The sequence below is a fragment of the Pan paniscus genome, chromosome 13 (genome assembly GCF_029289425.2).
Source record: "Pan paniscus chromosome 13, NHGRI_mPanPan1-v2.0_pri, whole genome shotgun sequence".
NCBI classification, from domain to species: Eukaryota; Metazoa; Chordata; class Mammalia; order Primates; family Hominidae; genus Pan; species Pan paniscus.
In genome coordinates, this window is record NC_073262.2 from 51091429 (window position 1) to 51112128 (window position 20700).

Sequence of the window (20700 nt, forward strand, 5' to 3'; positions counted from 1 at the left end):
GGTCATCCTCACTGCTCATTATACACTAATAATAATAGCCTCAGCATGCTAAGAGACACTCCCGCCAGAGCCATGACAGTTTACAAATGTCATGGCAACATCAGGAAGTTATCATACATGGTCTAAAAAGGGGGAGAAACCCTCAGTCCTGGGAACTGCCCACCACTTTCCTGGAAAACTCATGATTAATCCCCCCTTGTTTAGCATATAATCCAGAAATAACCATAAAAATGGCCAACCAGCAACCGATGGGGCTGCTCTGCCTATGGAATAGCTATTCTTTATTCTTTTACTTTCTTAATAAACTTGCTTTAACTTTACTGTATAGACTCTCCCCAAATTCTTTCTTGAGTGAAGTCCAAGAACTTTCTCTTGGGGTCTGGATCAGGACCCCTTTGCGGTAATACTTGGAAACCAGAAAATTCATGTGACTTGCTTTATTGTGATACTCATTTTATTGCAGTGGTGTGAAATAAAACCAGTGTTATGTAGTTTGTTATAGAGCCCTAGGAAACTAATATAGACACACTATTAAAACTACAGCACTTTCACAGAGCCCACAATGCCCAAATTTATATTGAGTAAAATTATATTGGCTGAACCTTATTGTAAATCACTTAAAAAAATTGTTAAAAGTCTGACAAGTGTGTGTTCCTGTGGAAGCTTACTCTTTAACTTCCTTATCCATCACTTCATTCAATTCTCCAACCAAAAATTGTGCTCTCCCCGTCTCCCATCTGATAGCCCTGTGGTGAAGCAACTTAGAACATAGTTCCAAGGATGGCACCCCGTCAAAAGTGTGTGGAGGTCCAGATTCAGTCCACTTTATCAATAAGCTTAATCATCTCCCTTAAGTTAATTTCCTTTCACAGAGATTATGCCTTTTTACATTACATAGGGTGGTTGCTGGTTGAGCATTTGGGGAACTCCCCTCCTAAAGACTGCCCTGTGTGCAGGTGAGATGCACAGACTTACATCTCCCAGGACAGGTTAGGGACTACTTTGCATATAGGAAGGGGGAGCTAACGTTCCCCAGGGTGCACTGTAAGAGGAGACAGCTGGGACTCAAATGTACTATTGCTTTCTACAATGGAAACCTGTCCATCTTCAGTCCCATGACATCCATTTGCAAGTATCTGTAGACTTCTTAGAAGAAAAGTCTCTTTTCTCTGGAACCTCAAAGAAAAGCTCAGAGAATTCTCAACGAGGAAAGGCTGTGGAAGCCAGAGGACCCAGATCTTAATTTTACAGATGTGGGCTTGGGCCCCGGGCACTTAACTGAGCTGACAGGCACAAGGTGCAGAAAGAGAGCTTGGTTTTCCTGCCTTCTGGTGCTCTGGACACCCATTCTGGGATTATCCCAGTGTTAAAGATAGCACAAGTTTCCTTCTGTTTCTTCTCTCCCTTCTTCCTGACTCTCTTCCCTGGACCACTGTGTCACACTTTTCATACTGTGATAAGTCACTCATGTTTTAACAACATTCAACTTATAAAATTTTCAAATAGAAAGGTGCATATTTGATTATCATTACATGTATGTATCAGAAAATTGTTTTCCATTTAAATATGAGAGTTGTGTAGTTCAGCCTACACAGAGCTTTGCTTTTATTTTATTTTTATTTGTTTATTTATTTATTTGAGACAGAGTCTCACTCTGTCACCCAGGCTGGAGTGCAGTGGCACAATCTCGGCTCACTGCAATCTCTGCCTCCCAGGTTCATGTGATTCTCCTGCCTCAGCCTCCAAGTAGCTGGGACTACATGCATGCACCACAATACCCGGCTAATTTTTGTATTTTTAGTAGAGACGGGTTTTCACCATGTTGGTCAGGCTGGTCTCGAACTCCTGACCTCAAATGATCCTCCTGCCTTGGTCTCCCAAAGTGTTGGGATTACAGGCATGAATCACTATGCCTGGTCTGCTTTTATTTTTGCAGGTATTTTAAAAAACAAAAACAGAAAGTTATACATCGTGCAGCTGAATATGACCCAAAAAAAATCATATTCAAAATAAATACCCCACCATACGCATCAAGCTGATCAACTCGGGACACAATTCAGAGGCTCTGATTTCTTCAGGATCATATCAGCAAAACAGTAACCTTTAAATACAAGTACACACTCACCTTTAGTCATTCTTGGACAAATGATCAAACATAAACCCTGGGAGAAGGCTGTGGGATGGTGAGGCAGAGAGTTTCATGTACATGAAACCTATGTATCAGTCAGACTCTCTAAGTCCTTGTCCTTGCATTATTTTGAAGAGTTTAACATTTCTAAGCTATATTTATCTTAATTTCAAAATATATTTTAATAGGGAAAATCTACACAACACATTAAAATTAAAATTTATAATTTAAATGTATATGTATATTTCTGTGTCTGTATGTATATATATAACATACACATTCATAGCAAAAACACACATAAACATTCATTTTAAAATGTCTTGAGGAAATTCTAATAATTTAATAACAATGGCACTCTCTGGATTGCAGATTACAGTTGGCTTTAATATTTCCTTCATACTTTTTTCCCTCAAAATTTCTTCAATTATTGTTACAAAATTTTCTAAAAATAAAACAACACTTTAAAAACAAAATGTATGTAATAGAACATATCCAATTAACATTTTAGTGATATGAATTATTACTGAACCAGAAGGCTATGCCCGCTTCCTAAGTCTTGACTGTGAGTCACAGAATTTACCTTGAGCCAGTCATGAAATGCTCATATTCTCTTCCCTTCTATGTTAGATGGAGATAAAAAAATGTCTGCCTCTGATTTTTGTTGTGAGGATGAAAAGAGATGGTATTTGTAAACTCCCAGCTCAATTCCCAGAGAGAGTCAAAGCTCAGTAATTGCTGTCCATTATACCACTCTTATTATTACAAGTCACACCTGGCCACTCAGCAGTGGGCATTTATCTCTTTTGCCTTATTCTGCAGCCAAATTACTTTCCCTGTTTTTTGGAAAAGTGGAACAGGGACAATTTGCATCAGAATCACTTGAAAAGCTCAGTAAAAGTGCATTTACTGAATTGGAATTTCTGGGGCTGGGAAATCTGCCTTTTTAGCAAGAGTCCATATGTTAATTACATTTTTAAAATAACCGAGATCCACTGAGAAGCCTAGTTTTTGACCAGGTTGTTGAACACTATAGGTTACCACAACCATGAAAAGACAACAGGAGCACAATTTCTAATTATGTTACAGGGCTTTTGAAAAGCAGCTATCATACAACCATTTTGGAGAGATAAAGAAAGTTATTACGGAAATGCAAGGACATGGCACCCAATGCCAGGTCACCAGCATTTTCTACGCAGACAGCATAGGACTTTGTATCCAGATGGGCAAATTACTGTGCTTCCTTACTCACCATTTCTTTCCAATAGTTTTCTTGCATTTAGCTGGAGATACCTCACGGTAGTGTTCCTGACTTTACTGCCTCATGAACAACAGCCACTGTGTCTTACTTTTCATACCCTCTGTATCTAAAACAGTGTCTGCCTACAGAAAGCACTCCATAAATGTGGTTGCTTTGTTGCAGAAAATCCTGAGGCCTGAAGGCTCAATGAGCCTAAAGAGGCCCCTACGTTCCTGCTTCATTACATGATGCAGCTGGCATCTCTGAAGACCAGTGCTTGAAACAAACAAACAAACAAAAAATGTGCGTGTGCCAATTAATGATGCTCATAATAGGAGTGCTTGCATAGCTGGATTTTTTTTTTTTTTTTTTTTTTTTTTGAGACGGTGTCTCGCCCTGTCGCAGGCTGGAGTGCAGTGGCACGATCTCGGCTGACTGCAACCTCCGTCTCCTGGGTTCAAGCGAGTCTCGTGCCTCAGCCTCGGGAGTAGTTGGGATTAGTCACATGCCACCGCACCCAGCTAATTTTTGTATTTTTAGTAGAGACAGGGTTTCACCGTGTTGGCCAGGATGGTCTGGATCTCCTGACCTCGTGGTCTGCCCGCCTAGGCCTCCCAAAGTGCTGGGATTACAGGCGTGAACCACCGCACCTGGCTGCATAGCTGGATTTTTAAATAATGATTACCTCAAGATTTGGTTTTGTGGAAATGTATTTCATGGTAAATTAAGGATCATATGCCGTTTCTAAGCCCGTGTAATGATTGCCTCTTACCATGTCCTTCTGCATTTAAGAAATAAGTTTAAGCTATCAAGAAATTTCCAGAGAAAAATGAAAAAACTCACCTTTTCGTTTTGTTTTGTTTTGGTTAGGCATCTAAGAACAACCAGCCTGGCTAGCTGCTCCAATACACATGATTGTATCTAATTCTCACAGCTCTGGGGGTAGGCACTATTACTCTCATTTCACTGATAAAGCTCAGAGAAACTATAGTATTCACCTAAGGGTCATGCATCCCTTGGGGCCAGAGTGGAATCAAGCTTTCCAGCTTCCTGAGTCAGGGCTTCCCACTGATTTGGAGTTTTGTTTGTTTGTTTGCTTATTTACGTTTTCTTTCTGTTTTTGAGTTTCAGGAGAGAAAATGCCCTTGGAGGCCCTAAAGAAAACCACTGATAATTAATTCTTGCTTCAGTGAAACATTATCAAGACCATTAACAAGTTTTCTTTTTTCTGTCTCATGAAAATTAACCTAGCTGCAAATTTGCATTACTCACCAGAATACCATTTCCTCCCCAAAGGAGACCAGCTGGTCTTTCAAATTTTTATTCACGTAGGTATCCCCCTCCAGTGAATTTATTTTTGCTTCCTTCCATGAAGTGGGGTGGTTAAGTGTGAGTAGGGCTACTGCACCCTTACCAGTGATATTGCAGTACACCTGGAGAGGTCCCAGTGGGCCGCTGCCATCTGAGTCGATGTAGAAGAAGCCGGCTGTATTCCCCTGGTGCCTGTACACCTCGCAGGATTGCTCGTAGATGGCTGGAAAGACAAAGGCAGCAGAGAGAAAACTTTGCTTGCCTCTGCATATCCCTTTGCAGGAATCAGTAACTCCTACTTAGATTTGCTCTATGTGTATTCATTTCCCTTCTTCTATATCTTTGACTTTTTCCCCAAGCCTTAACACACCAGTACCAGTGGCTTGATACTGATGTTTGACATTCAGATTTTCCATTCATCTCTCTCTCTCTCTCTTTTTATTATTATTTGTTTTAGACTGCAGTAGCATGATCACGGCTCACGGCACATTGCAGCCTCAAACTCCCAGGCTCAAGTGATCTCCCACTTCAGTCTCCCGAGTAGCTGGGAGTATAGGTGTGAGCCACCACCCTGACTAATTTTTTTTAAAAAATGTTTATAGAGATGGGGTCTCACTCTGTTATCCAGGTTGGTCTTAAACTCCTAGCCTCAATTGATTCTCCTGCCTCAGTCTCTCAAGCTGCTGGGATTATAGACATGATCCGCCAGGCCCAGCCTTATTTTCCATTTATTTAAATTCATTCATTCTTTTAAAATCAGTGCAGAGGTAATGCCTCTCAAAATGTGGCCCCTCACCTCTTACATGGCCCTCCTCTTTGCTTATCTCTATGACCTTCCTCCTTGCTCCCACTGTATACTGAGCTTGGATCATCCAAATACCATTGTGTCTCTTTCAATGGGTTACAGAACCTGTAAGAGTAGTGGTCACCTGTCATTTGATGTTGTGCCCCAGCATCTAGCAGAGTGCAACAATCACAGCAGGGCCTGAGCAAATGTTTGACTCATGAATTAAAAAAATTACTGCTTACATACAGTATGGCTTTTTACTAATAAAAGACTTTTTCTTTTTTTTCTTGAGGTGGAGTCTGCTCTGTTGCCCAGGCTGGAGTGCCGTGGCTTGATCTTGGCTCACTGCAAACTCTGCCTCCCGGGTTCAAGAGATTCTCCTGCCTCGGACTCCTGAGTAGCTGAGATTACAGGCACATGCCACCACGCCCAGCTAATTTTTATATTTTTAGTAGAGACGGGGTTTCACCATATTGATCAGGCTGGTCTCGAACTCCTGACCTCGTGATCCACCCACCTCGGCCTCCCAAAGTGCTGGGATTACATGTGTGAACCACTGCGCCTGGCCCAGACTGTCTTATTTTTATGTACCTAGTACTAAGTATAGTACATAACATGTAGTAAGTGCACAATGAATTTCAGTTTATTTTGACTTAATAAGCATTTACTGAGTTCCTAATACGTGTCAACAGATGAGGTTGCCACCAGAGGATGGAACCATGGAGGAGGCAATAAATCTCTACCCCAGAAAGCTCACAGCTTGATTGGCAGCCACAAAAGTCTGCATGCTCAGATAGAGGCAGGTTCAGGTGTCCTGAGATAGGGAGCTTTGATAAATCTGCAAGTTTGGGAAATATATAAATTTTATTAGGCTAACATGAATAAATCTGTTGGGGGTACAAAGGAGACATCTACTGTCTCATATATGAGAATATAGAATGTTGTCTGATGCTTCAGACAAAATGCTGTTGCTCAGAGCAGCAGGTACATCTCCAATCATGTCACCCTATGATGCTTTAAACATTTCAGTAGCTCCCAACAGCTTTCAAGATATAGTACCAACTCCTCTCCTAGCCAACTCCTGCCCCTTGTGACTAATGTCCCATCCCAGGAAGAGGAAGCTGCAGTTTGTCATGATCAAATGTGAGGGGTGGCTCAAATAATTTATTACCAGGAAAGTTATGAAGCCTGAGAGGGTTTGACTTTTTATAAATTAGAGTGAACTCAAGGTTATCCTTGTTCTCATGGCATTCTCTCTTGCATTCCAGCAAACTTTCCGCAGCAGGAGGTATGTGGGAGTGCCACAATCTGTGCCCCACATTGTGAGCATAATGTACAGATTATTTTTGTTTGCCTAAACCTGATAATGCCCTTGGGTGTTTGTCACAAAGGTGAAAATCAGCTGTTGTCTATGTTGACCTCCCAACCACTCCCACATTCCCAGGATGACAGCTATGTGGAAGGAGTTGCTGTTGTCCCACAAAACGGAAACACCACCCCACAGCATGTGAGCAGTTGCATAGTAGTTAAGAACATAAACCTTGGATTCAGAATGGGTGGTTTTTCCTGGCAGGGCTACCCCTTTCTCCCTGTGGAAGCGTGGACAAGCTACCCCACCTGTGCTAGGCAACCTCTGAGGTAATTCCCGTGATGGACAGGTACTTCCTGGGATTCATGTTCTGCTGACAAAATTACATCCTCCCTCCAAGTGGGCTGGACTTACTGGCTTGCTCTAACAAATAGAATATGATAGTGTGGTAGATACCATTTCCAAGATTAGATTATAAAAAAACAGTGACTTCCATCTTGGGTGTTCTAGATCACTCACGGTGGTAGAAACCAACTCCAATGTAACAAGGCAGCCCTTGCAAGAGGCCCACAGGAGTGAGCCTGGAAGTTTCGGCAGCATGCCCTGCGAATGGGCACCAAAGCAAGATCCCCATATCAAGCCTTAAAATGAAAGCAGCCCTGTGGACATCTTTTTTGCAGTTGCATGAGAGACCAAGCCAGAACCACCTAGCTAAGTTGCTTACGGACCCAGAGACACTCTGAGATGATAATGTCTGTTGTTTCCAGGTGTTGTTTTAGAATCCTTCATTACAATAGGTAGCTAATCAACTCTCGAAGTATAAATTGTCTCATTAGACTACAGTAACTCAAAAAGAGCCTCCCTCATACTGTTGTAGTAAGGATTCAAAGACGTAATCCACATATGGCACATAGAAAGTGCTTGATTAATATGAGCCTATATTATTAATAGTAGTAGTATTGTTTCATGACTTGTTGCCTCTCCTTTTTTTAATGAGTTTTTAATATGGTTTTGCTGTGTCCTCATCCAAATCTCGTCTTGAATTGTAACTCCCACAATTCCCATGTGTTGTAGAAGGAACCCGGTGGGAGGTAATTGAATTAGGGGGCGGGTCTTTCCTGAGCTGCTCTCATGATAGTTAATGAGTCTCAAGAGATCTGATCATTTTTAAAAGGGAGAGTTTCCCTGCACCAGCTCTTTTTTCTTTGCCTGCCGCCATCCACTTAAGATGTGAATTGTTCCTCCTTGCCTTCTGCCATGATTGTGAGGTTTTCCCAGCCATGGGGAACTGTGAGTCCAATTAAACCTCTTTCTTTTGTAAATTGCACAGTCTCAGGTATGTTTTTATCAGCAGCGTGAAAACGGACTAATACAGTTTTTGTATACCTGATTTTTTTTTCAATTTTCATCATAAACCACAAGCCTTGGTATAAAAGATCAGTAGCCCCAACTTCCCTTCTGCACAGAAATAACTTTTCATTCTTAGTTCATTTTTCTGTTATTGACTGGAATGACTAAATAGCATGTCTATATTGTTACTTCTTATTTTTTTTTTTACTTTTACAAGTTATCTGTTTATTTAACAGTTGGAAAATGGGAATTTAGCCCTTTTTATCCCCCCATCCCCAAAATAAAAACAACTTTCCATTCCCCCATCCATCCAGTCTAGTTGTATAATAATTTTAGCTACATCAATGATTACTATTTTGGTGATATGACATTGTAAATGCTATTCATAGATTAACTACATATTATAATGTGATTACTTTTTCTTTTCTGAACAAAATTTAGTTTTTCTTGAAATTTAAAATTGTCATATTTTCTCATTTGCCTAGTTTTCTACATATAAATTGCTAATTTAACTCCAAATTTACTAACAACTATCTAAAATATCTACCAAAATGTTCAGGTAAGAATTAACATAAGAGGATAACTATGGAGAGAGAGGAAAAATGTGGGAGGGGACAAAGATGAAAGTGAGACATTTCTGAATGTCTTATATTTTTAATTTTGAAACCATAAAACTATTTTCAATAATTTTTAAAAGTTAAATATAATAATTCTATTCTTTCTTTCTTTCCTTCTTCTTTTTTTTTTTTTTTTTTGACAGAGTCTTGCTCTGTCACCCAGGCTGGAATGCAGTGGCATGCTCTTGCCTCACTGCAACCTCCACCAGGTCCAAGCAATTCTCCTGCCTCAGCCTCCCGAGTAGCTGGGACTACAGGCACACACCACCGCATCTTTTTTAGTAGAGACAGGGTTTCACCATGTTAGTCAAGCTGGTCTCAAATTCCTGACCATGTGATCCACCTGCCTCAGCCTCCCAAAGTGCAGGGATTACAGGTGTGAGCCACCACACTCAGCCTAGAATAACAGTTCTTAAACATTGAAAGAAAATGAAAACAAGATAATTTAACCAGGAATTATTTAAAGCAATATTGAAATTTAATATTTTCTTTTTAACTTTCTCATTGCAGAAACTTTCAAATACAAAGAGCACAGAGAGGATCCTGCTAGCATCACAACCAGCTTCAGCAACTCCCAGTATATTGCTAATCTTCCATCATCTATATCCTCAGTGCATCAGTTCTTTTGCTGTATAAAAACAAACACACATAAAACTCCAAATTTGACTTTAAATCATGACTAAGCCATGATTCTGCAGGCCAGCCATTTAGTCTGGGATTGGCTGGGCAGTTCATGCATCTGCAGTCAGCTGCTGGGTCAGCCAGGCTGGGTGGTGGTAAGCTGTAGTTCTTTGCTTCAGCCCACGTGGCCTCTCACACTCTAGCAGGGGAGTTTACATGGTACAGCCTCCCAGAACAGCAAGAAACAAAGTACTTGTCAGGCCTCTGCTTGCATGATGTTTGCTGATGCCCCATTGCCCAAGGCAAATCAGTGAGGCATCCAAAATTCTCAGAAAAAAATCCCAAGAAGCTAAATGAAATGGATCAATAGGGTAGACATGGATTTTATCATTGTTTGACTTCATTGAACAGGTCACACAGCATGGGATGTGAACATAAAATAAATGTTTATTTCACTAAGTCATTGAGATCTTGGGGTGATTTACCATCTTAGTTAACCTACTGTTATTGATATACTTGTTCCTTAAATGCTGGCTCAGTAACTGGGAGATCTCTGAGGGCAAAGCCTGGTAACAGCATTGCCATTTATGGACACTGTAAATGAGTTCATAAAATATAAGTACTTTGCCCAAAGACAAACCAGCTTGTAGGTGGTTAATCTAATGCTATCATCCCTTCCTGATTTATTAATGGGAATGTTTTACAAAACTGAAACAACCCTCATCGTTTGATTTCCCTAAACTACAAGATTATTTGGGAAAAGCGAGTTACATGGTTGATGCTTTCACTTTAATTCATCAGTTTCGAAATGCTGAAATGTTTCCCTAGGGTGCCCCAAAGTAACGGATGAAAATATTTTTAGTATTATTATGAATGTATAGATTTAAACATATTTGATATTGAAACAGTAGTTTGACTAGTAGGATGTATCCTACCAAAAAAATTTAAAATATAAAAATACATTTAATAACCTCATTTTAAACGATATTGCTATTATATTATGAAACTATTAAACATAGCAAGAAAAAGCTAATAATTGTCTTATCAACAGAAACTAAATTACTTATCATAAAAGATAAAATATAAAATGCAAACAGATAAAATTCTGCAATATATCTTAGAATTGGTAATAAGCTTAAGCTTATAATTTAATGCTTTCAAAAAATGATGCATTTTCACATTTGGACCACTGAAAGTGCAAGAAGCAAATTAATGCACAGAGAGTTGTCTCTAAATAAAAGTTCACACATAAAAGGAAAAAAGATTTTACTGAGTCAATTTTGGGACCATGAAAAGTACAGAATGAAAGTGGAATGTCTTGCTTTGCCTAAAAACAAGACTTTTATTAAAGACTGGGATTATCTCAAAACAGCCCAGGAGTTAGTTTGATGGGACAATTTGGGCATAAAAAATAATAGTCACTTTGATTGTTAAATATATACAATTTATTAGTTTCTATCTATCCCTCAATCAATTTATATATGTATGCATGTATGTATGTAGGTATGTATGTATATATGTATGTATGTATGTATGTATGTATGTATCTACCTACGTAGCATCTATCTTGTCTCTCTACTCAAGTCCATTGGTCCCCTCTGAAGTTTAATAGAGAATGAAGTCATGTCCTGAATATTAGAAAGAATAGAGATCATATCCTGTCTTTCTTGTATAAATGTATTTGAATGCAACTTAACAGTCCATGAAAAAAGTCTTTAGAGAATAACCAAACCAGAATCTGCAAAAGAATAATAGAATTTGAAAATCATCCTTTAGTAACGCCCAGTGAGATAAAGGATTAAACAATGATCATCAAGGACTGCCAAACCATTAGTTGAAACATTAATGGGATATTTTAGTCAGTGGATTCAATTAACACCTGAACTCATGGGTCAATCTTAACATCATGAAAAGTGATTATCAGGGTGCCTCTAATGTGGCACAATAAGACATATGTAACACCATCTAAAACACATTCTTGCTACAAAAATTGAAGCTAAACGTATTCGAGCCCCAAGATCTAAAACCAATTTACAGAAAGAGGCCCACATGCCCAGCCACACTGTAAGAATGCAATTAGTTAAATCTAGAATACGGGAATGTTTCACTTAGTTTCTTCAACAAAAATGGCAAATGGAGTTGAAATGCAAAAGATATATCAGTCAGTCAAACACTATGCTTAGATCTTGTTTAGACCCTAATTCAAACACATTAAAGAAAAGATGAGAAAGAAAGAAAGGAAGGAAAGAGGAAGGAAGGAAGGAAGGAAGGAAGGAAGGAAGGAAGGAAGGAAGGAAGGAAGGAAGGAGGAAGGAAGGAAGGAAGGAAAGAAGGGAGGGAGGGAGGGAGGAAGGGAGAGAGGGAAGATGTTTTAAGATAACCACAAAAATTATAGATCAGATTTTATAACAGATTATATTAAGTATTTTTAATTTTGATAGTTACAATTATGGCAGTGTAATGATGTTTTAAAAGATGAGTTGTCCTGTGTTAGAGAGTTGTTCACTATAAATACTGTAGTTGTAGTAAAATTATATGTCCACAATTTGTTTCTAAAATGCTCCATCAGCTGTGCACAGTGGTTCACACCTGTAATTCCAACATTTTGGGAGGCTGAGGTGGCACAATCACTTGAGGCTGAGAGCTCGAGACCAGCCTGAGCAACATAGTTAGATCCCCGTTTTTACAAAAAATTTAAAATTAGCTGGGTGCGTAGCTTGTGCCTATAGTCTCAGCTACCCAGGAGGCTGAAGCAGAAGGGTAGCTTGATTCCAAGAGTTTGAGGCTGCAGTGAGCTATGATTAAGCCACTGCACTCCAGCCTGCATGACAGAGCAAGACCCTGTCTCAGTTTAAAAACAAACAAACAAACAAATAAATAAGATGTTGCATCAAACAAGTGAGGAGGGGATAGTTGAAATAAAAATGGGAGAATATTGATAACTGTTGAGCCTGAATGAAGGATACATGTGGGACAATTACATGATAGTGTCTTTATTCTTTTTTTTTTTTTTTTTTTGGTGGAGTCTTGCTCTGTCGCCAGGCTGGAGTGCAGTGGCATGATCTTGGCTCACTACAACCTCCGACTCCCTGGTTCAAGCTATTCTCCTGCCTCAGCCTCCCAAGTAGCTGGGATTACAGGCACATGCCACTATGCCCAGCTATTTTTCATATTTTTCATAGAGATGAGGTTTCACCATGTTGGCCAGGCTGGTCTCGAACTCCTGACCTCGTGATCCACCCGCCTCGGCCTCCCAAAGTGCTGGGATTACAGGTGTGAGCCACCGAGCCTGGCCGATTTTGTCTTTTTCATATGTTTGAAAATGTGTTTGAAAATCAAAAGTATCTTCTGGATTCTTCTGACTTGCTGTAATATGGGACATTGAGCTACCCGTCTGGTTACAGTTGTCTCCCCAAAGCATCTCCTCACCCTCAAGCTGGATATTCCTTTTAAAACTGGCCTTTTTCACTAAAAATAATTCCCTTGAGATCCATTCAAGCTTTGTGATGTATCAGTTGTCAATTCCAGTTTCACTGCTAAGTAGTATTTCATAACATGGACATACTACAGTTTAATATTTAATCCATTGAAGAACATTTGGGTTGTTTCCATTTTAAGCTATTTCAGTTGCAGTATTTTTAAAATTATAGAAGATTGGTTTTTTTTCCTTTAAATATTATTTTCTCTAATAGCACGTGATGCTTGACTCATTGACGCAATACTTCATTCATGTGTCTAAGAATATTAATCATATTACAGTGCCTTTGATCCTTTCTTTCCTCTGTATAGGCTGTTCCCTTTAAGCTGTGCTTGTTTGGTTAGTTGCTTTAATTGTTGTGTATTTTGCTTTGGTCTCTATCTTATATTTCATGTAATAGTGCTTTCTGGGATGTTCTCTCGTATTTGATAGTGGTCCCTGAAATACTACTTGGTATTTGTAAACAAATGTCTGTGGTTTGTCTTCCAAGGACTTTAATGTAGGCTTATCTGGCTGAAGAATTTTGTGAGAAATGCTCATGTTAGTGTCTTTTGTCTTTCTCTTGCTCTTGTTAGAGTCTATGATTTAGAGGATGTATGCTTGGCTGTGGAATATCTCGGAGCTGAAGAGAAGAAGGCCAGGTCTTAGCATTCTTTCTATATAAATGTTTTCATACCTTACCCCATTTTCAATATGGTACAACCTTCTTCAACCATACATGTTTTCTCTCAGTTTTAGGAATTGTGTTTTCTCCAAAAGAAAAACTTCCAGTCTTCTCTCTCAGTGGTGAAGGAGCAATCACCAAGTGTCCACAATTGGAAAGAGGACTGATAATCTAACTACTTCTTACACAGATGTAGATTTACTCTTCCTGTATTTATCTTGCCTTCACCTTCACTTGCAAAGGTGACTGATGATTCCTACTTCTGTGCCTTTGGGGGATTTTGTAATGTGGATTTGTTTGTTTCTTGGATTTCACTGCATGTAAATTAAGATTCAGCATTTTAATTATGTTAATCTGTTACCTGTTCCTAATCATCTACTCACTTTCTGCTTTCAACATTTTCTTGCCCTTTTCCCCTGTGGTTTTTGCTTCTCTCTTTCTCTCTCTTTCTCTCTCTCTCTCTCTCTCTCTCTCTGAGTATTGTTGTTGTATTTTGGGGGTTTTTGTGTGTGTGCCCCTGTGTTTGTCTCCTTTTGTCATGCCATTGTGGTGGATTCGAGTTGTGTCAATTTAAGCCAAACTGGAACTACATTTACCAGAATTCCTTTCCTTGCATAGCTCTGGTCAGCATATCCCACAACAGACATTTTACATGAGATGCGGCAGGTGCAAGAGCATAGCACAGACATTGATTCCATGCGTGTAAGGTCAATGAAGGGCAGGATGTGCTACTGTAGATTACACACATCATTGCTCATCTACTGATACATGTTACTAGTGTGTGGCAGCCAGATGGGCTCATCTACTGATACATGTTACTAGTGCGTTACTCCAGATGGGCTACCTTCTCCTTCAGCTTCCCTCATTTCTAGCCTAATTTCTAGCCAGGTGAATTTTCAGTCTCCTATGAGCACCCCATCACTGAAGTTGCTGTTTTGGAGATGATAAACGGCAAAGAGTTCCTCTGATTTGCTGCTGACTTACAGAGCGAAAAAAAAAAAAAAACAAAAAAAACAAAAAAAAAAACCATTTACTATTCTTCATGAAAAGTGTAAGGAAGCAGTTAAACACACATGTGCAATTCACCAACTGTTTCAGGAAGTACAAGCATACACTTTTGTTTACTAAATTATTTGGCCTACATTGCTTGCCTAACACATTATGGAACAAATACTCCACACACGTTTATTGAGAATGCACTTGTTTTTCACTAACTCTAAGGTAAGCTCTGAGAAAATTACATGCAAAAAAAAAGACATGGTTCTAAATCTCAAGTAATTCAGCATCTTAAACTTACCAACATTAACCTCAATCTGACACAAAATTTAAATTGACCTGTTCCTATAAAAAATAGAAAAAGTATTTAAAGAGCTCCCCCAACCCATGAGTTTGAGGCTGCAATAAGCCACATTTTTGCCATTGCATTCCAGCCTGGGTCACAGAGTAAGTAATACTCCATCTCCAAAAAAAAACAAAAACAAACAAACGCCCTGAGATAATACAGTAAGATTGTAATATTGTGAGAGTAAATGGTTTCTCAAATGAACCTTTTAAAGAACAAATCATCTCACTGGTACATCTATTTCTCCAAAGAACAGAAAAAGAAAGATATCTTCCCATCTTCCACATTTGTTATGTAAAGTAAATGCAAAGCTGATCCTTAACCTGACAAACATCATAAAGAAAGAAAACCAAAATTATAGAATCGCTCATGAATATCAATCACAAAATTTTAAATATAGTGTCAGCAAACAGAACTAAATAACGTATTTTAAAATTACATAATGGCCAAGGGAATGTTTAATCCAAAAAATCAAGAGAGGTTCAATATTTAATAATTTATCTAAATATTTAAATAAATAATTCACAACTATAGATATTTGTTGATAAAGGCAACTCAAATCAGTAGAAAAACAAAAAAATTACATGTGATATTGAGATAATTGGGAAACTATATGGAAAAAGATGAAATTAAATCCACTCCTCATACTGCAGACCACGATCAAATTTTAATTGAATCAGAGATTTAAATATTGAAAAATAGAATACATACATGTACTAAAGAAAAACAAGGCTGAATTTCTATGTAAATTAGAAGCAGCAAAAGTATTACTAACAATGATTCAAAATCCAGAAGCAATAAACAAAAATATAGATAAATTTCCTAATATTCAAAATAAATTAAAAAAAAAAACAAACATTTTTGAATGGCAAAAGATACAATAAACAAAAAAAAGGCAAATGGACAAACTGGGAAAAATTACAATTTGCATCACAAAGCACTAACATTTCTAATATACTTTTACAAGTTAAAAATAAAGACAAAATAGGTAGCAACCTATAGGAATATATGCTGATGATATGAGTGGAGACTCATAGAAAAATAAATGCAAATAAATCTAAAACACATAAAAGATGTCTGATGTTACTTATAGAAAAATAAGTGCTAATGAAAATGAGAATATTAGTTATATTATAGGGGAAAGGCCTTTTCCCTAGCAGGCTTAGCAGTGGAGTGTTGTCAATCTTTTGGATCATTGCTAATTTGATATGTGAAAAATTGGATTTCAATGTCAGTTTATTTAGCATTTTTTTTTCCTATAAGCAAGGTCAGACATGTTTTTATGTGTTTTAGATTTATTTGCATTTATTTTTCTATGAGTGGTCACTCATATCATGAGCATATATAATATATTGGATCATTGCTAATTATATATATATATATATTTGTCCATTTACCCTTTTATTTTGATACACACACACACACATATATATATATATATATATATATATATACACACACGTATACATATATATATGTGGCTGAGAGGGAATGCAAAAATCATACAAATCCTAAATGTGGAATTTAGCAATATCTAGCAAAATTACAGATACATTTAAACTTTGACCCAGAAACACCATGTCTAGTGATTTGCTCCAAGAAACACTGGTAAAAAATGGGGGAAAAAAGATGTTTCCATATTTTTTTTAAAACACCATTTGTGCTTGCAAAAAGACAGAAATCATCCTCAGTGTTCATCAATTGAGGACTAGTTGAATAAACTATGTTGCACTCATAGAATATAGTTCAGCTTTGAACAGGAATGAAGCATCCCCACACGTAACACTACAAGCTGAGCTTCTGAATATATAGCTATGAGAGAAAAGCACAGACAATGCATGTATAATATGCTAATGTTTATCTAATAAATGGGGGTATGAACTTATTTGTATTTGCTCATCTTTTTTAAGAAAACAGCATTTTTATAAAGGTTATGTATAGAGAATGGAAAGGAAGAGGAAGAAGGAATAAGAATAAAAGCAAGACTTGTTTGATGAAGACTTATTTTGTTGGTTTTACATTGTTCCATAAACAAGCATTTTTTGAACTGCTTGTAATTATAAAGTAATCTTTTCTGCAGAGGTAGAGAAGACACCATAAATGTTCCCACCATTAAGGTAAGCTTTAAAATATGAGTAGGTGTTCACTATATGAGTGCAGAGTGGCTCCTTCTCAGTATAGAACAGCAACAGTGCAACAAGGGTGCAACATGGTGACATATCGGTGTAATATGTATGTTCATCAAGACTAAATCCCAGGCTTCCTTCCTCCAGAAAGCCTTTCCATATCATCAGTCTGAGTTAGGTAGACTTCCTTTCTCTTTCTCCACTGCTATGTATGGAAATCCTTGGATTAGCATTTTGATCTCTCTTGTTAGACCATATATTTCTAGAGGACAGAGACGTTTTCTAAATTTAAAAGATATACATTTAATTAATATTATTAGTTGAATGTCCCCATTTAACCTTTGGTAAAGGTTAAATTGAGCTAAACTTAAAAATTCTATGGCAATATCTTTGTTCTCTGCAATACCCAGTAGAGCTCAAGACAGAGATTACCATCCACTGTATATGAAATGACTTGCTACAGCTTACACAAGCTCTAAATTAGCATTGAAGGTCATCTTTGAGGAAATCATCACATTTTCTGTTGGGAAGAAGATGGGAGTGTGAAGGAAAAGCAAAATAAACATTATCAGTAACAAGATTTGTCTCCATTAGAAAAAACAGTAACTAGTAAACCTATTGTTGCATTTGAAGGTCTGATATTAGGGGTACTCACAAAGATATGTGCTCTTCAATGAAAAGGACAACGATAGACATATTAAGTCTCTTCAGAATAGATTTTTATATTAATGTGAACAGATGTATAATGTAGCTGGACAGAGCAGATGAATCAGTGTTTTCATTTTTGAGGAAAATAGTCTGAATATAGTTCTGGCAGCTAATTTATTGCCTAAGGTACAATTTGAAATGTCCTTGTGATGCCCACTCTCATTAAAGATAATGATAGTATTCAGACAGCGAAATAGTTTTATTTAGACCTCACCTTTTCAAGTATCAAGGTCAGAGATGTGGTGTTTCTGCACTGCCATTTATATTCCTATTGTAAAACTATAGAAATAGACAAGAAGCTGAGTACATATTTTTAAGGCCTTAAAAATGTATCGGTCCTGTTTCTTCCTTTGTTCCTATGTCCCCAGCAATATAATATTTACCACATGACTGCATATTTAGTTACAGATCTCCATGCACAGCCTACGGACATCAATAGGATCAAATTAATTGTAGTAATTAAGTAAATGCTTGTGAAGCATTTTGCATTTAGCAGCCATTTATTTAATTAAGTTTATCAAACCCCTTGTGCGGTAGGTTTGAGGGACTTTGCCTTGGCCTTCTTTCAGTGAAGAAAAGAAAAATAAATATGTTAAAACTAATGGGAGTGCTGAAATTAGTTCAAACAATGTGTCTGGGGATTAAATTAGAAAATAGATCTTTTGGTGTCCCAGTCTGCACATAGCTGGTACAGGCTGAAAATAGACATAGGTTCTGTAACATTTTCATTACCTAAAAGGAGGTTAGTAGAGATGGAACCAGATTAGTGGTTGCTACAGGTTACAAATGGAGATAGGAGAGTGCAGGTGTGGCCATAACAGGATTGTCTTAGTTTGCTGTCTGCTATAATAGGCTATGTGAGACCTAGTAATTTATAAAGTACAAAGTTTTATTTCTTATGGTTCTAGAAGCTTGCAAGTCCAAGGTCCAGGGGACTGCATCTAGTGAGGACCTTCTTCCTATATCATCCCTTGGTAGAAGGTGGAATGGCAGGGAGACAGAGAGAGAGAGAATAGGAGGGGAAAACTCATCCTTTGATGAGAAACATAGTAACTAACCCACTCCCATAATAACAGCATTAACCCATTCAGGAAGTCAGAGCACTCATGGCCTAATCACCTCTTAAAGGTCCCACCTCCCAACACTGTTGCATTAAGCATTAAGTTTTCAACATGTGAACTTTGGGGAACACATTCAAACCACAGCAAGGATAGCAGGAGGAATCCTCATGATGAAACTATTCTGCATCTTGATTATGGCGGTGATTGTGCAAGTCTACATGTGGTTAAAATTCCATGGAACTAAACACACACACAACTGCGTTCATGAAAAAAGGATACAATCTGAGTAAGCTCCATATAGTATAGCGACATCAATTTCCTTTTGAATATCGTGCCATAGATACGTAAGATATTAGCACAGGGGAAATTGGGGTACACAGAACCTCACAGTGCTTTTTTTTGTTCAAAGTTTACTATAAATTATGTAAAGGTACAAAGTCGAAAAAGGAGGCAGGAGGTTAAGTCAGCAATCTCACTTGCAGGTATATATTTAAGAGAAATGAACACATGTGCCCAAATAAAAGCTGACATATGCATGTCCATTATTCATAATAGTCAAAAAGTGGAAACAACCCAAAAGCCTACCAACCAATGAATGGATAAACAAATGTGGTATTTCCATACCATGAAATATTACTAGGCAGTGAAAAGGAATGAGACATGCTACAACACAGATAAATCGTGAAAACATGCTAAATGAAAGAAGCCAGTCATAGGAGAGCATATATTGTATGATTCCATTTATGTTAAATGTCCAAATTAGACAAGCCTATAGAGACAGAAAGTACATTAGTGACTGCAGGGGCTGGGGGTGGTGGAGGGGAGATGAGGAATGACTTACCATGTATGGGGTCACTTTTTGGGGCATCGAAATGTTCTACAATTAAGATAGTGAAGAAGGCTTGCACAGCCAGGTGAGTATGCTACAAACCACTAACCTGTACACTTTAACTAGGAGAAATGTATGGTCTATGAAATATGCCTCAATAAACCTGAAAAAAAGTTAAAGGATGGGATGTTATGCTGTAGGTCAGGTCCCAAAAGATGTTTCAGGCTCCCGGGACACACTGCACCAGAGCCTGGTGTCTGCTTGATTTGGCCTGTGGTGTCTGATTAGGGCAACACATGAGCCAGATGACCTCTGGCTCTGTGAGAAAGGCAAAGAAAGCACTGTGCCTGCCTCCAGCTTCACCACCACCCAAGCCGGCATCTATACTTCATTTTCTTCTTAAAAACCACCACACATTTTACTTAAGATAAAATGTAGCAGCAGTTGCTAAACATAAGTAGAGAATGTTGTTGTGACTAACATTCTTATTACATTGACGTCACCCTGACCCTCCATGATCTGATACATTAATCTATGAGATTTACAAAATAATAAGGTTTATATTTAAAATATAAATGCATAAGCAAGCTCAATATAAACTGTCCCAGTAATTCAAAGCTGAATTGAGTCTAGGCCATCAGCTGCCTGGAAGTAAAGTCGTGGGTATGTAAAGATACGGGCAGGCTTGAACCTTCTCAGTGGGCACACACACCTTCTAAAGCATTGGTTCCCTGATTATGTTCCTCAGACCGATGACAATTGGCATACTCTGAGCTTTCAAGATAGGCATGCAAATTATTGGGCCCCATCCTGACCTATTAAACCAGAATCTCTGGGGATAGGGATCTGGAAGTTGCATTTCATAATAGTGTCAGGTAATTCTTTTGCAAGCTAAAATTTCAAAAGCATTGCAGAAAGAAAAGAAGAAGAAAGAGGAAATAAAGAAAGAAAGAAGAAAGAAAGAAAGAAAGAAAGAAGGAAGGAAGGAAGGAAAAGGAAGGAAGGAAAAGGAAGGAAGGAAAAGGAGGGAAGGAAGGAAGGAAAAGGAATGAATGAAGGAAGGAAGAAAGAAAGAAAGAAAGAAAGAGAAAGGGAAGGGAAAGGAAACTTTGAAAATTAACTCTTATTAAAT

The 20700-nt window shown here is 38.0% G+C and overlaps 1 protein-coding gene across 2 annotated transcripts in view; it reads right to left on the reverse strand.

Moving 5' to 3' along the window:
* Positions 1–20700, reverse strand: part of CNTNAP5 (contactin associated protein family member 5) — an 876843-nt gene that overhangs the window by 306011 nt on the left and 550132 nt on the right. For both annotated transcript variants that reach the window (XM_055108578.2, XM_008953637.5), the window contains exon 12: positions 4780–4899. In XM_055108578.2, coding sequence (XP_054964553.1) covers positions 4780–4899 — 120 coding nt within the window. The remainder of the gene's footprint in view (positions 1–4779; positions 4900–20700) is intronic.